The sequence below is a fragment of the Lucilia sericata genome, unplaced genomic scaffold, assembly GCF_015586225.1.
Source record: "Lucilia sericata isolate MDLA Ls3-8-SP2 unplaced genomic scaffold, ASM1558622v1 Contig001118F_arrow, whole genome shotgun sequence".
NCBI lineage: Eukaryota > Metazoa > Arthropoda > Insecta > Diptera > Calliphoridae > Lucilia > Lucilia sericata.
Genome location: NW_023995090.1, coordinates 39,660 through 54,016, shown reverse-complemented (window position 1 = coordinate 54,016; position 14,357 = coordinate 39,660). Strand labels below are relative to the sequence as shown.

Genomic DNA, 14,357 nt, shown 5'->3' with positions numbered 1-14,357 from the left:
ACACAAGGTAATATTTAGTTTAAATAATGTTTGACATTTTAGGGATTAAATTTATGTCAACTTATTGTTAAGCTCCTAAAAGTATACTACAATATATTTATATTAAATTCTATCTGCAATGTTTTAAATGCCATAGAAAATATACTTAAACAGAGAAAGTTTAAGGGATTTTATTTTCATAGAAACTATACAATTTAAGGATTTTAAGGAAGCATTCATTATGGGATTTTTTAAGACTTCACAGTATTGTTGTTATAATATCTTCCTTCTTTTTTTGGTCCTAAGTAGTATTTAAATATCAACAGCTATTGTTAAAATATATACATACATATATGTCATGTTTAGAAATTTATTTTGCATATAAAATCCTTTTATTATTATACATAATATTAAAGCCTACTTTAAGGCATAACAAATATTTATAAAAATAAAGCCTATTTCAAGGTTGAACTGATAAATAAATTTTGCATAACAACAATAAATATAAATACCTATAATAACTTTCTCTTTTGAATTCCCCATTGCTTATATAACAAAGAAAGAATCTTATAAAAAGCAAACTCCTGCTGTTGCTTTCAATACTCAACCCATATAAATAAATATAAGGAAATGAGCCCTAAAAACATTTACATGTACTTATTTATACATATATGTATTTTTATTTAAGTATAAACAAGATACTTACCTCTTTTATATCTTTATTATTATCTTCATCTTCTTCTAAACTTTCACTGGTACTTAAGTGGCTTGTATTCGTATCCACATCAGTCGTCTTGTCATGCTTTGCTGTTGAGGCTTCTTCTGTCTGTTTGTTAAACATTTGTTTATTTTGTATTATAAAATGTTGAAATTCCTCTTCTTGCTGTTCGGTCTCCTCACGCAATTCCCGTACATAGACATCCGTTTGCTGTTGACGTTCTTTGAGTGCGGCTAATTCGAGCTTAAGTTGTTGAAAATCACTACGTATTGTTGTTAAATCTTCCCAACTTTGTGTGCGTGTTGTCACATCTCTCATCGCATTACTGGCAATTTGTTGCAATTCCACAAGTTGTTTACGTAATTCACCAATGGATTGTTGCAACCATTCAATGGTTAAACGTTCCTTATTGCTTGAACCATCCGTAAATTGGTGGCCATTGCGCAAAATTTGCACTTCTTGTCTATAATGAGAAAAAAAATACGATTTTTAGAAAAGAAAATTGCAATGGTGTTTGAGAAATGAAAATTGTTATTGACTTGTATTGTTTAGTTTTATTTTTTTGTTATACATGCTACAAGTTGAAATGGTTAGATTGAGAAGTTTCTTTACGCCTTGGGGATATGCTTTGCTTTTGGAACGTACTAAAAGTTATGCAAACTTAAGAGAATTGTTATTTCAATTTTAATTAAAAAATTAAGCATTATATTCTACAAAACAACTGTGAATACCCTAAGTAATTACTTAGCCAATGTGTAAATTACAAATTATTATAGTTAGCCCAAAAGTATGCTAACAAATTGTGATTGATATTAGCAACAATTTCGCCGCAACGCCTTATAAAAGTCTCATTTGTTTAATAAAGTTTGTTACAATAAAAAAAATGTGATATATTTATGTTTAACTAATTTTTAATTTGTCTATGTCTGATGCTGCTGCTACTGTCTTCTTTTCAGCTTATATTCTCATCTGGCCAACTAATTAAAAAAACATCAATCAATTTTAAACCACTTTAGTTAAATAAAGAAAAACAAGTAGAGAAAAAAACAACAGCAAACTGTCGCAATTGACTCGCTAACAGCTACACAACAAGAAAATAATAACGTTAACTAAACAATTTTTCTTCAAACGCCCCAATGTAGGCTATAATTTATTAATGTATTTTGTGGAACAACACTTTAGCTTAGAGAGAAAAAAACTCTTTCAAACACTCACGCACTAAAGAAATGAGAAAATATTCTAAACAGCATAATAAATTATACAACCTTGAACTGTTTTCTTTAGTTATAATCTAATCAAAGGAGACTAGAAAGCAATAATAAAATCTAATAAATAAAAAAAAAAACTTTTATAATAAATTTCACATCTTTTTGTTTTTAACTAATTTAGTCTTTAACAACTTATGAATTTTAACTGCTTATATTCAGAGCCCTAATAATTTTCAATTAATTAGTTTTAACGCTTTTATTTAACCTTGAACTTTTGCCTACATTTAGGCTTAACTAGAAAACTTCTTTGAATGCTGGTTAAAAAGGGATATTTATACTTGGAAATATTTAAATGTTAAGTAGTTACTTAGTTCATATTTCATAAATGAATGCATAAGGATTTTCTACTACAACTGTTGTCTATGTTAATTAAATTTTCTAAGAATAAATTTGTATTAATTAATACAAATATGAAATATAATTTTATTAAGAAATACTTAGCAATTATTGTGTATATTTTAATAGAAAAATAGTATTTAAAAAGCATAATATACTTTTAGGTTATTGCATGTTTTTTTTTTAATATAGTATAGTTTAAGGTGTTGCATTAGACGAATATATTACTTCTCATATTTAATGTTAATTATGGTAGATTTTAGTGGTTAATGTGTGTCTAATTTAATTTAAAGCTAAAATAAAGTCAAATATTTAAATGCTTCGTAAATCAAGATTTTATTTCTGTACAGAGTACATACATGTGAAAATATAATAAATATTGGCATAAGATTTATGTATGGTTTAAGGGTTTAATGAGGGAAAGAAAATGTTTAGATGCATTCAAAAAGGCCTTTGTTGCAATAACGGGTAATTTCTCAGTACACAACAACTTACTTTTCAATGACTACTACATACTGCCTGTACTTTAATGTTCTTTTATAATGACTTACATATAATCAGATATGTAAGTTCCTTATTTTGAGTTTTGCCGGACAGCGAACTAGCAACCAAGAGGCACAGTTTCGTATTCTCTGTGCGTAAAAGAAAACTACTTTTTAACTACCTATTTATAAGTATGTACTTATTTAAGTAGTTATTTGTAAGCTAGCGGGATAAGTACTTGTCAGTCATTATCATGTTAAAATGTTAATGAAGAAGTAGGGAAAAAGCGTATTTTAGCTTTTTAACTCACTACTTTTCAATGTAAGTTTTTGCTGTGTTCTTTGTGATTGTTGTAGCCGAAAGTTTGCTTAAAAAAGCTTTTAGCTATTTCGCCCAAAAGCCCGCATTTTAGCTGCTCTTTTAGACTTTTTATTGAGAATCAGATATCGTCAACAAAGTCCTGGAAAAGCGGACTGACGATATAATAAGCTTCGAATCCAGCCGCGTGAGCCAAATGTAAAAAAGGGTTCCATAAAATTTCAATTAATGCCATAATAAATCAAACAAAATAAAGTTTAGTTAATTTTTATAAAGATACTTGCCCAAAGCCCGCAGCTTAGCAGCTAATTTACTCTTTAAGAGAATCAGATATCGTCAATAAAGTCCTTTAAAAGCGGACTGACGAGATAATAATCTTTGAAGCCTGCTGTGTCAGCCAAATTAAAATATAGTATTCCATAAAATTTCAATTGAAGCCATAATATACCAAACAAAATCAAGTTTAGTTTAGACTGATCGAGATTTGGTTTCTTATATATGAATAATTTTATCGCTATATTAACGAATTACAAATATTATAATCATATTTTGATAGGGTTTTTATAATGGTAAAATTTGGCCCGATTTTACAATATTACTTCAAAGTGCATAAAAATCACTTGTACTCCAGTGCCCCAAAGACCTTTGCCTCATATAGGATTCCCTAGTTAGTTAGTTATAAAATAGGATGTATATAAATATGTACACGCAGAGAAAAACATGGTTCGGCATAGTTAGGACAACTATTCCATGTTTTTTGTAACAATATTTTGTTGTCATAAAAATCGTTGTTTTTGATGCCACAACATCACATTATGATTAATAAAACAATATTATGATGAATTATTAGGACTATAATTAATCATAATATGACATCTTATTATACTAATAATGATCATAATATGTTTTAACTTTAACCATAATTCTAACCATAATATATTGCTCTTAGATTATGGTTACAACAACCCTATTTTTTCTGCGTGTACATGTGCCTTACCAGTGCCTCAGTTAGAAATCGAACCCACGACCTTCGGCCTACCAGACTAGAACATTAACCTGTCGGATCGCCTAAATCCAAAATTATTTTAGGAAATAATTTCTATGAAGGACCTCTATACTAAGGCCTTTAGCTTTTTTACCTGAGGATATTATAAAGCTTCAACACCGCAAGGTGTTTTAGTAGTAGTTATACTAAATTCATGTATGAGTGTGTTTTAGCATCTGTGCCTATAATGAATGCATATAAATAAATGCATATCTTAAGGGGCTGTTTACCTATATTCGTTGACTTATAGAAACTATGTACATATAATTACGTATAAACACAGTGTTTCCCAACATGAGGGAAATTAAGATTAGTTTTTAATGAAACATAATTTTGTTTGAAACATAATTTTTCTGAGTGCAAGAGGAAATCGAAAAATTTCAAGCAGAAAATATGGGGGGGTTTGATATGACAAAAATTTGGGAAGTACTGATATAACATTATGTAATCTTATATATATTTCCTATTAAGCATTTTGATAAGTATGCATTAAGAATAATTAGTAAAAATATATATAAAATAACATGTTAATAGTTCTTAGATAATTATAATAAATAACCAGTACATGCATGTACTGTTCTAAGAAAAACTAATGACTTAATATACGTACATATATCATTACAAATTAAAGCAGAAATATAAGTATAGGCTTACAATTATAATATGATTTACAATTTTAATCTTTCCATTTATATATCATTAGAAAGACATATAAATGTTCACCACATACCGAAAACTTAGATATCAAAGACAATTATTTAAAGTAATATGAGTATATGGGGTAATTTTTAAAGGGTTGCAAGGGGAGTCAAAATATTAAATCGAAACAGAAACTCTTAAGTTATTAGGAAAACCTTTTTCTTTGTAATGAAACCGTTTGCTGGGAAGACTCTCATATAAAGTTGCTATGTAAACCTCTTACTCTGCAATGAAGCTGTTTGCTGGAAACGTTTACTCTTTAAAAGTACCCTGAACTCATTGTATATATAAGAGAAATAATAATTTAAACGAAATTTTATTAAGAATAAAATAAAACCATAATGGTTATGGTTTCTGTAAATATTTTATTACAAAAGTGTTTCCAAGGAAAACGTTAATTAATTTGAAAGATAAAAACAATTGAAATTGAAAAAAAGAGCAATGATGATTTTCAGGGAAACATTTTTGAAATACATATATGTACATTAGGGTAGTCCGTCCCGTTTATATGGAGAACATATAAGGTACTAATCTAAATCAAAGGTATAGCTATTGCTAAAGTACTGGTTGCTTGAAAACTCCTTAGAAATACTTGAGTATCACAAAAATGTTCCAAAGAACGAATTTTAGATGTAGATTCGTAATCACCAGTTCCATGGATGCTTTTTAAGAATCTGAAGTAGTTCCGTATGCAAGCGTTCAAGAACTAGTATTATTTAGAACATTTATTATTAACCCAGCAAAAACTCGGAATGACTTTCAGACTTAGCTATTAACATACTTTTCAATGACTGCTACATATCGTAGTCTAATAACATATTATTAATAATGTATTATATAAATACTTTATAATTCATTAGTCGTCGTCCCCGTGAAGCTATAAAAGCTGTATATGTATGTTTTCACGTACTATTTACATTGACTACCTTTTCAAATTACTTGTAGGAGGTTGTGGTAAGTACATGCCTCCAATGATATCACCATTTTAAAATAATGCAATTGTGTAAATTTTAGCATTTTAACTAACTCCTTACATGGCATAGTGCCACATTTAGTACATTCTGGTAAAGACAAAGGTGTAATTTTAGAAGTATGGACTTCATATTAAGTATATAAGTTCACAATAAGAGTTAGAACAACCTCACAAAAAAGGGGGCGGTTATATCATGTCCACGCCCACTTATTATGCTAATTTTGGTATTCTTGAGTATCAACCCTTATAAGATCAGAATGCACTAAATAAGTAGGCGTAGTTATATAACGAACACGCCTACTTTTTATATAAAAAAATGAATGCATGTAAGTGAAAATATGCGAGTCAATTTTACAAATAATTTTTAAATGTATAAAAATTTATACCATAATTTAATATAATTTTTATGATAACCATGCCCACAAACAACCATTTCGCCCACTTTAGTAAAAACTTTTAATGTATACAAATATTCAAAACTTTAATGATAATAGTTGATTATTTTTAACATTATAGAATATCTTTAAATTTTCTAAAAGTGGGCGTGGTCAATAAAAATAATGTAGATATATTTCTTAAGTTATATGCTGATTTTAGTTAAACTTTGCTTTAAACAGTGATCAAAAGAGAAAATTCAAAGCACGTAAATCAAAATCAACAAATACCGCCCAACTAAGTTTATGTCAAGTATGTGCATTAGATTTAAGATAATATTTGTTATACCCTCCACCACCTTCAATGGTGATAGAGGGTATATACAAGTTTGTCGTTCGGTGTGTAACACCAAGAAATATTCCTCTAAGACCCTACAAGGTATATATGTATATATTCTGGGTCCTTGTGAAATTCTGAGTCGATTTAGCTATGTCCGTCTGTCTGTCTGTGTAAAACACACTCACGTTAAAACTAAGAAAAGAAAATCAACCAAATTCACCAGAAATATTTGTTATTATCCTAAGCAGCTTCGTATTGAAAATCAGCAAAATCGGTTCAGGACGTAAATAGTTATGAGTAAAAATTTTAGACTAACTCGAAAAAAAATTACGTTTTTTCCCAATTCTTAAGTATTTTTCTCAGAAACTACCAAAGATATTTTGATGAATTTTGTCACACATTATTTTTTTTTTCTGCCAGGAATCAAGTATGTTAAAACTTTTAACAATGGACCCCGTATTTCCCACAGCCCCCATACAAAGGTACATATATATTTCCGGAAATTAGTTAATCGTTAATAACTCCCCCAAATAAATCGGTATCAACATAAAACTTTGTACATGCAAATATAATATGAATAGAAATCATACTACTAACGTAGATTTAAGTCGGTTCACAATTGGTCATAGCTCCCATATAAGGTCCACTTCCGAAAATCACCTAACCCCACATATTTCATTGATATGAATATGTTTTGTGTACATAGAAATCATTCTATGAAATTTTTTTGAGAATCGGTCCATTATTGGTCATAGCTCCTATATAAGACCCACTTCCGAAAATCACTTAAACGCACATATTTCATTGTCAAATAATACTATCTTAATAATATTCTACACAAATATGTTTTGTATAAATATGAATCACTCTACGAAATTTTTTCCGGATAGGCCCATAATTGGTCATAGCTTCCATATAAGAACCACTTCCGAAAATCACTTAAACCCACATATTTCATTGTGAAATAAAGCTATCTTGATAAAATTCGACACAAATATGTTTTGTTTATATATGAATCATTCTACTAAATTTTTTTCCGGATACGTCCGTAATTGGTCTTAGCTCCCACATAAGGTACACTTCCGAAAATCACTTAAACGCATATAATATAAAGCTGTCGGCAAAGTACGACGTGAATATGTTTTGTGTGCACATAAATCATCCTACCAAATTTTTTCCGGATCGGTCCATATTTAATAATAGCGCCCATATACGGTCCACTTCAAAAAATCACTCATATGTATTGCATTATCAAATAAAGCTATCTTGATAAAATTCGACACAAATATGTTTTGTGTATATATGAATCAGTCTACTAAATTTTTTCCTGATGGGTCCATAATTGGTCACAACTTGCATATAAGGACCATTTCCGAAAATGACTTAAATGTACATTGACAATCAAAATTATAGATAAATCATTCTATTAAAATGTTTTCGAATTGGCCTATTTTAATATGCATTTTTCTAGACCTTAACAAAATTAGTTCGATATGTATAAATGTTAGTACCCTCAATCCGAAAACAAAAATTGTGTCAAGTTATCAAAAAATTAGATAGTTAAATGGGTTTTAATAAAAAAGTAGCTTGCTGGTGGAGGGTATTTAAGATTCGGCATATCCGGATATAATTTAATATTTTATTTTTTATTTAATAATTTTTCACAAATTTACCTCATGGAGGAACTAAACTTTTCATTAGCAATATTAAGCTTTTAATCTAAACTATGAGTAGTTTTAATTTTTGCAATTTTTGTAATTTATTCACTTCATTAATTTAATTACACACATTTTTGTGTGCAAAAAGAAAATAAAAATATAGAAATTTGAGTGATATCTAATTAAATTTAAAAATGTGTATAAAACAAAATAAATATGTCATATTTTAGATTATATGTACATACATATATAATATTTTTATGTAAAATTTTAATTAGACATTTTATATTATATTTAATTAAGCATAATATTTTAATTATTCATTATTAATTTTTATATTTATTTAAATAAGATTTAAAGGATAATTCTAGGATATATAGTTGTATAGCATAGTTGTAGGCTAAACTTATTCAAATACCTTATAGATATGCTAAATATTTGCTGTGTTTTCTTTTAACAAACAAAACTTTGTTTTAGCTATTTGTTTTTGTTTAATCCTTTAACGTTTGTTTGCTAACGTTGAAAGTTAGAGTTTGTTCAATTATTACTTTTAATACTTCAGGATACTTATTACTACTATAATGACTATTGTTGCCAAATAAAAATAAACAAAAATAAAAAAAGTTTTTTTTTATATTCTCTTTTTTCTGGGGAGTAAATATTTTATCAGTGTTAAGATGTCCAGTGAAAAATGAAGTATACTTTTAGGAGAACTTTGTTAAATGAATATTTTAGTATTTTTGGTTACGATTTTCCATTATTTGAATGACGGTATGACATTACTCACTGGGTTACATAAACCATTGTAATGTGCTCAACAAAAAGGTAGAGATAGATTTTTTGTGAATTGGGCAAAATGAAAAATGGAAGTTGTAGTTTTTTTTGTGTTGTTTGTTTAATTTCAACCTTTTCTAAATATTTTTTTGTTATTTGTTGTTTAAAAATTCTGTTGTTTGTTTTGCAAAACAATGTCTGTTTTACAAATAAGTTTTTTTCTGTTGTATAAAAAAACTCATCCAACAATACATAACAACATGTTGAAAAAAAAAGGAAACGGATATAAAATAATGAATACCAACAGCAATTATTTTGAAAACAAATTAAAGCTATTGTACAAAACAAACAATAAGTGACACTTTACAGAAATAAAATAGAAAAAAAATTTGCCGGAAGAAATTGAACTTCAATTAAAAATAAATTAAAATTAATTATTTTAATAGAAAAATATAGTTTTATAAAAAAGTACCTAAAAGTATGCTTTTTTATTTTTACTTAAGATAGCCTTAAAGTATGCTTAATTTTATACAATATTTTTTCAACATCATTAGAAATACAATTTTTTTTATTTTATATATTTTTATAAATTTTATATAATATACTATTTGTACAAGAGATTATAAATTGAACAATTATTTTTGACCATAACCAACATATTGTTTTTTCAAGTTTTTCTCGTTATCGATTATTACTAACCTAAACCCCTAAAAGTATGTCAAACATTTCAATTTTAAAAAATAAATTTAAAAAAAATTTACTAAATCCAATTTATTATAGTTTTATTTCAATTCTATAACAACATAAAAATTTACTTTGCTAAACCATAAAATCAATTTAAATCCCTAAAAATATGCATAAGTTTTTTGCTTGCACATACATATATGGTTATATCATAAAGCCTGTCATAAAAATGTCTATCTATTTATAACTACATATATATTCTTATTGTTGGCTTAAAAAGTACAATATAAAACTTTAATTCAATTATGCATGATTAAACATGCACATTTACTTTAACATGCAAATACGACTAAAAATCCCTACATATTATATAAATGTTATTAGTTTACAATATTCTCTAACTAAATATGTCCATCAACGTCAATAAAATAACAAGTCTTTATTGGTTAAAAATAAATTGTTATTTTCAGTTTAGGTCAGTTTCGTTAAGTAAGGGCTTAATAATTGAAGCAAGAATGACCGCAAAATATGTAGTATGAAAATATATAGCTTATGAAACGAAAGCTTATTCTGGTTCGTTAAATAAAATACAGTCAATTAAATTTTATTTTTCAGTAGTAATATACCCCGTAAAAGTACTTATGGAATGTAGACATGAAAATCAATTGAAACTCAATATTTTATTAAATTTAATTGAAATATATTGTATGACCTTTGAACTTTTATAACACCGGAGATAAAATGTTTAGTTTAATTTCTCACTAACATGTTTAGAGTACTATCTCTGTTTTAAAAATCAAAATAAATATGTATATTCGGATTTAACCATATACTTTTGGATCGGTAGAAGCTGTGATAACAGAATAACCTATTAATAATCTCTTTTTAATCTCCGAAAAGACGAGATCTATTGTAAATGCTATGACGAATCTTATATACCAACCATCAACTCAAATTTTATAATATTTAAGTGAATTTCAAAAGGTGGGACTAGATATGGACGCAAATCTTTGTAAACCAATTATAAAGATATAGTTTACACATCTATTAGATTTAAGCTGATTACGATGATTTCCGCAATATGATCTTATTAGGATTTTGAGTCCATTATAGATCAACATCTTCTAAATTTAAAGATTGAATTAAGTGTAATTACCGATAAATTTTTATAAAGATTTATGTACCCATAGAACTTTTTCATGTCGAATTTCATCGCAGTACACTACTTTCATGTGTAAGCCAGTAATACAGGGGACCTTACATGGGGTTAGGGTCAACTATAGACCAATCCTCTTCAAGGAATTCGGTTCCTATAAAACTTGTCCGTGTCGAATTATATTGCTATACAGTTATTTTCTGAAGTTAGCCTTATATAGATGATAGGGTTAATTATGGTGCGATATGCGCCATAATTCATAATTTAATTTCTAGAAAGATAAAACTGATTTGTGCGAAATTTTGTCGCATAATCGATTTCTGTGAAATCGGGCACCGATTTTGCCTATTTTCAATATTAAAATTTTCTGAACAATAAAGTATATTTTGGAAAAATTGCATCTTCCTATCTCTTTTTTTGTTGACGCAATCGTGCCAACAACAGACAGACGAACATAGCTAGATCATCTAGATCGGACCTCGGATGGGGTCTATGAGCAGCATTTCCATGTGTTACACGCGAAATGACCCCCGGTTATGTCGAGGGGACTTCGTATGGGGTCTGAGATCAATTGGAGATTTGTTTAAGTCCATTTTTTTTTTAAAGATACATTCATATTTTTACCCTACACCACTTTAGTGAGGAAGGTATTTTGAATTTATGCTGTTGTTTATAACGCATAGAATTAATGGTCCTATACCTACCTTTAAGTATACCAATCGGCTCAGAATTATATTTTCTGAGTCGATTAAGCCATGTCCGTCCGTCCGTCTGTCTATACATGTAAACCTTGTAATCAAACTACTGGTCGCATTACTTTTGAACCAAGGACGAACCCTATTGATTTTGGTTGATATCGTTCCATTATTTCACATAGCCCCCATATAATCGGACTCCCTAAATTGGGATTTGAAGCTCATAATTATGCCAAATATATTAATATCCCTACGAAATTAGGCACAACTACGTTCTATATAAGCATAAATGATACTGCAATATTTCGTTATGAGCGGCCCTTATTTAACCCTAGCCCCCTTGCAAAGTCCCCCTCTGAAAATGCTTGAACTTATAAACACGTGTATTTCATTTAAATTCGGAATTAATGTCAACAAAAATCCCTAAACCAAATTTTGTTAGGATCGTTTCATATATAGCTTCCATAAGGAAATCGTTTTTTCATTAAAAATATAACGAAATTAAGAAAAATTCAACACATTTTAGATATACACATAACTGGTGTAGGGTATCATATGGTCGGTCACGTCCGACTATACTTTTCTACTTGTTTTTTTTAACATTATCGTTTGCTAAAAGGTCCTAATCGAAAGATCGATTTTTTTAGAGGTTGTCTGAAATTTTTACTCATAACTCTGAAGCCGTTGGACCGACTTTGCTGACTTTCAATACAAACTGCTCTGGTTAAAAATTAATGTTATAAACAGACAGACAGACGGAAAAATCGACAAATCTAAATCGCGCTGACTTCAGTAAGGATCATAAATGAATGTATATTTATGAGGGCACAAGGCACTAATATCTTTGAGAGGTGCCTTTAAAGGCATGTTTTTTTATTATTTTTCATTTTAGGCGGGAACATCCGCAAGTTCTGTTTTGGGTCCTCCCTAATGTACTATATACTTTTTGATTATTAAGTATATTTTCGATATTCAATCCTAAATTGCCAACAAAGGGGTAAGAAGTTGGTTCATTATTTTAGAAAAACAGGTCTATATCAAAATTATACCTAAAAGTTATTCAGGAAATTCTTTCTAAAAAACAATTAAGAGCAGAAAGACCCATATATTAATCAGCATACCTACATACATATACATAGGTAGGTATGAATGTACATTAAAATACAGATATGTTTACATATATATCTTTGTATATCCAACTTGACATAGCCCACTAAACTTTTATAAATAAACAACAAGAATTAATTTTCCAAAGATTTTCTTTAGTTGTTGCTATTGATGGACAACAACTACAATAAAAACTACAATACTAGGGGCATTATCCTGGAAAAAGGCAGCAACAAAAATAAAACAAGAAGGGAAAACTTAATACAATACTAACCTCAATTTTTCCAATTCATTGCGTAAATCCAAATCATTTGATATTGATTGTTGCTGCTGATTTTGTTGTTGTTGTTGCTGTGGTTGATTGTTTTGTGTAATCCTTAGAGATTTACGTAAATTACGCTCCAATAGTTCGTAATCCTCACGACGCCGATTCATTAAAACATTTAATTGTTTCGACAATAAACGCACTTGATCTCTTAAAGTTAATGATTCTATATAATTACTATTGTCATTATTATTATCTATTATTTGTTGATAATTATTTTTAGCATTTGACATGGGGATTTCATTGTCAGATCTAACACTATTACCACCAAAAATCTCATCATTTTGATTATTTTTATCATTATAAATACTCATGTCAATGAAATCATCATTATTATCGTTATCTTCATTGACATTATCGTTATCGTTAACAAAACGTAAAATTTCACCACTAGAAGTTTCACTATACGAAATACTATCAACGTTAGTATTGTCGACATTAACAAAGTTATCACTGTTATCCTTTTTACCGTCACTATTTCGTAAAATCATTTGTCGTGTGGTGGTCGTTGTCATGCCAGTACTGGTAGTTGTAGGTGATGCCATTGTATTCACTTCCGTCGAAATATCGCGCATTATATTATTCATATCGTTGATAACACTGGCTTGTGTTAAACCGGCAAAACCACCGGTCGTTAAGAGTACAATAGCAATTAAGGGCATAATTACTGCCAACAGGCTGCAATTTGTCAACGACATTTTTAACGTTGTTTCTTTTTGTTGCCCTTTTTGGGTTTTGTTATTTATTTTAAAGACTTTACTTAAGAAAAAAATAAACTTTTTTTAAATATATTATATTCTTTTCAACTTTTCTTATTAAATCATTTTTATTTGTTGTTATAACAAGAAAATAATTTCTTTTATTACTATATTTCTTAAAAAACACTTAATATTTATTGATTCTTTGTTTTCTTGAAATTTATGTATTTTTTCCTTTTCAATAACTTTTTTCGGAACAAAATTTTTCACAATTTCTTAAATATTTTTTATATTAAACAAGTATAATACTTTTTTTTACAACTTCTTTAATTAAATATTAAAGAAGTAAAATATACGTATCCCGATTTACCAGCAACGTACTTTAGCCGACAGTTGAATTAGGACTAAAGTTGTTTCACTGCTTGTTTCGTCCTTTTATACACACCATACAATAGCAAATGCTCTTCTGTTCGTGTTATTCGAGTTGTGGTAAGAGTATGACTAAAGCAAACAGGTTGTTATTACAAGAGTGTTTGTGCGTTGCTATAAGAGAGCCAATGTGTTTTGTAGTGATACTAAGAGAATTTTTTCATTACATTTTGCTCTTCTTTATATGCAGGTAAATGTTATTGTAATAAATAAACTTAAAATGAGTTGTTGTTAGAAAATTGTCGGTGAAATAGAATATTTATATTGGTTGAGAGAAGGAGTATTTAAAAAAAAATTT

The 14,357-nt window shown here is 28.4% G+C and overlaps 1 protein-coding gene across 1 annotated transcript in view; it reads right to left on the bottom strand.

The window, feature by feature from the left end:
* LOC119610102 (protein scabrous) overlaps positions 1-13,738 on the bottom strand; it is a 38,690-nt gene extending 24,952 nt beyond the window's left edge. The window contains exons 1-2 of the mRNA XM_037965201.1: positions 12,882-13,738; positions 686-1,160 (exon numbers count right to left, since the gene is read on the bottom strand). Coding sequence (XP_037821129.1) covers positions 686-1,160; positions 12,882-13,630 — 1,224 coding nt within the window. The 5' untranslated portion in view covers positions 13,631-13,738. The remainder of the gene's footprint in view (positions 1-685; positions 1,161-12,881) is intronic.
* Between the last annotated feature and the right edge of the window lie 619 nt (positions 13,739-14,357).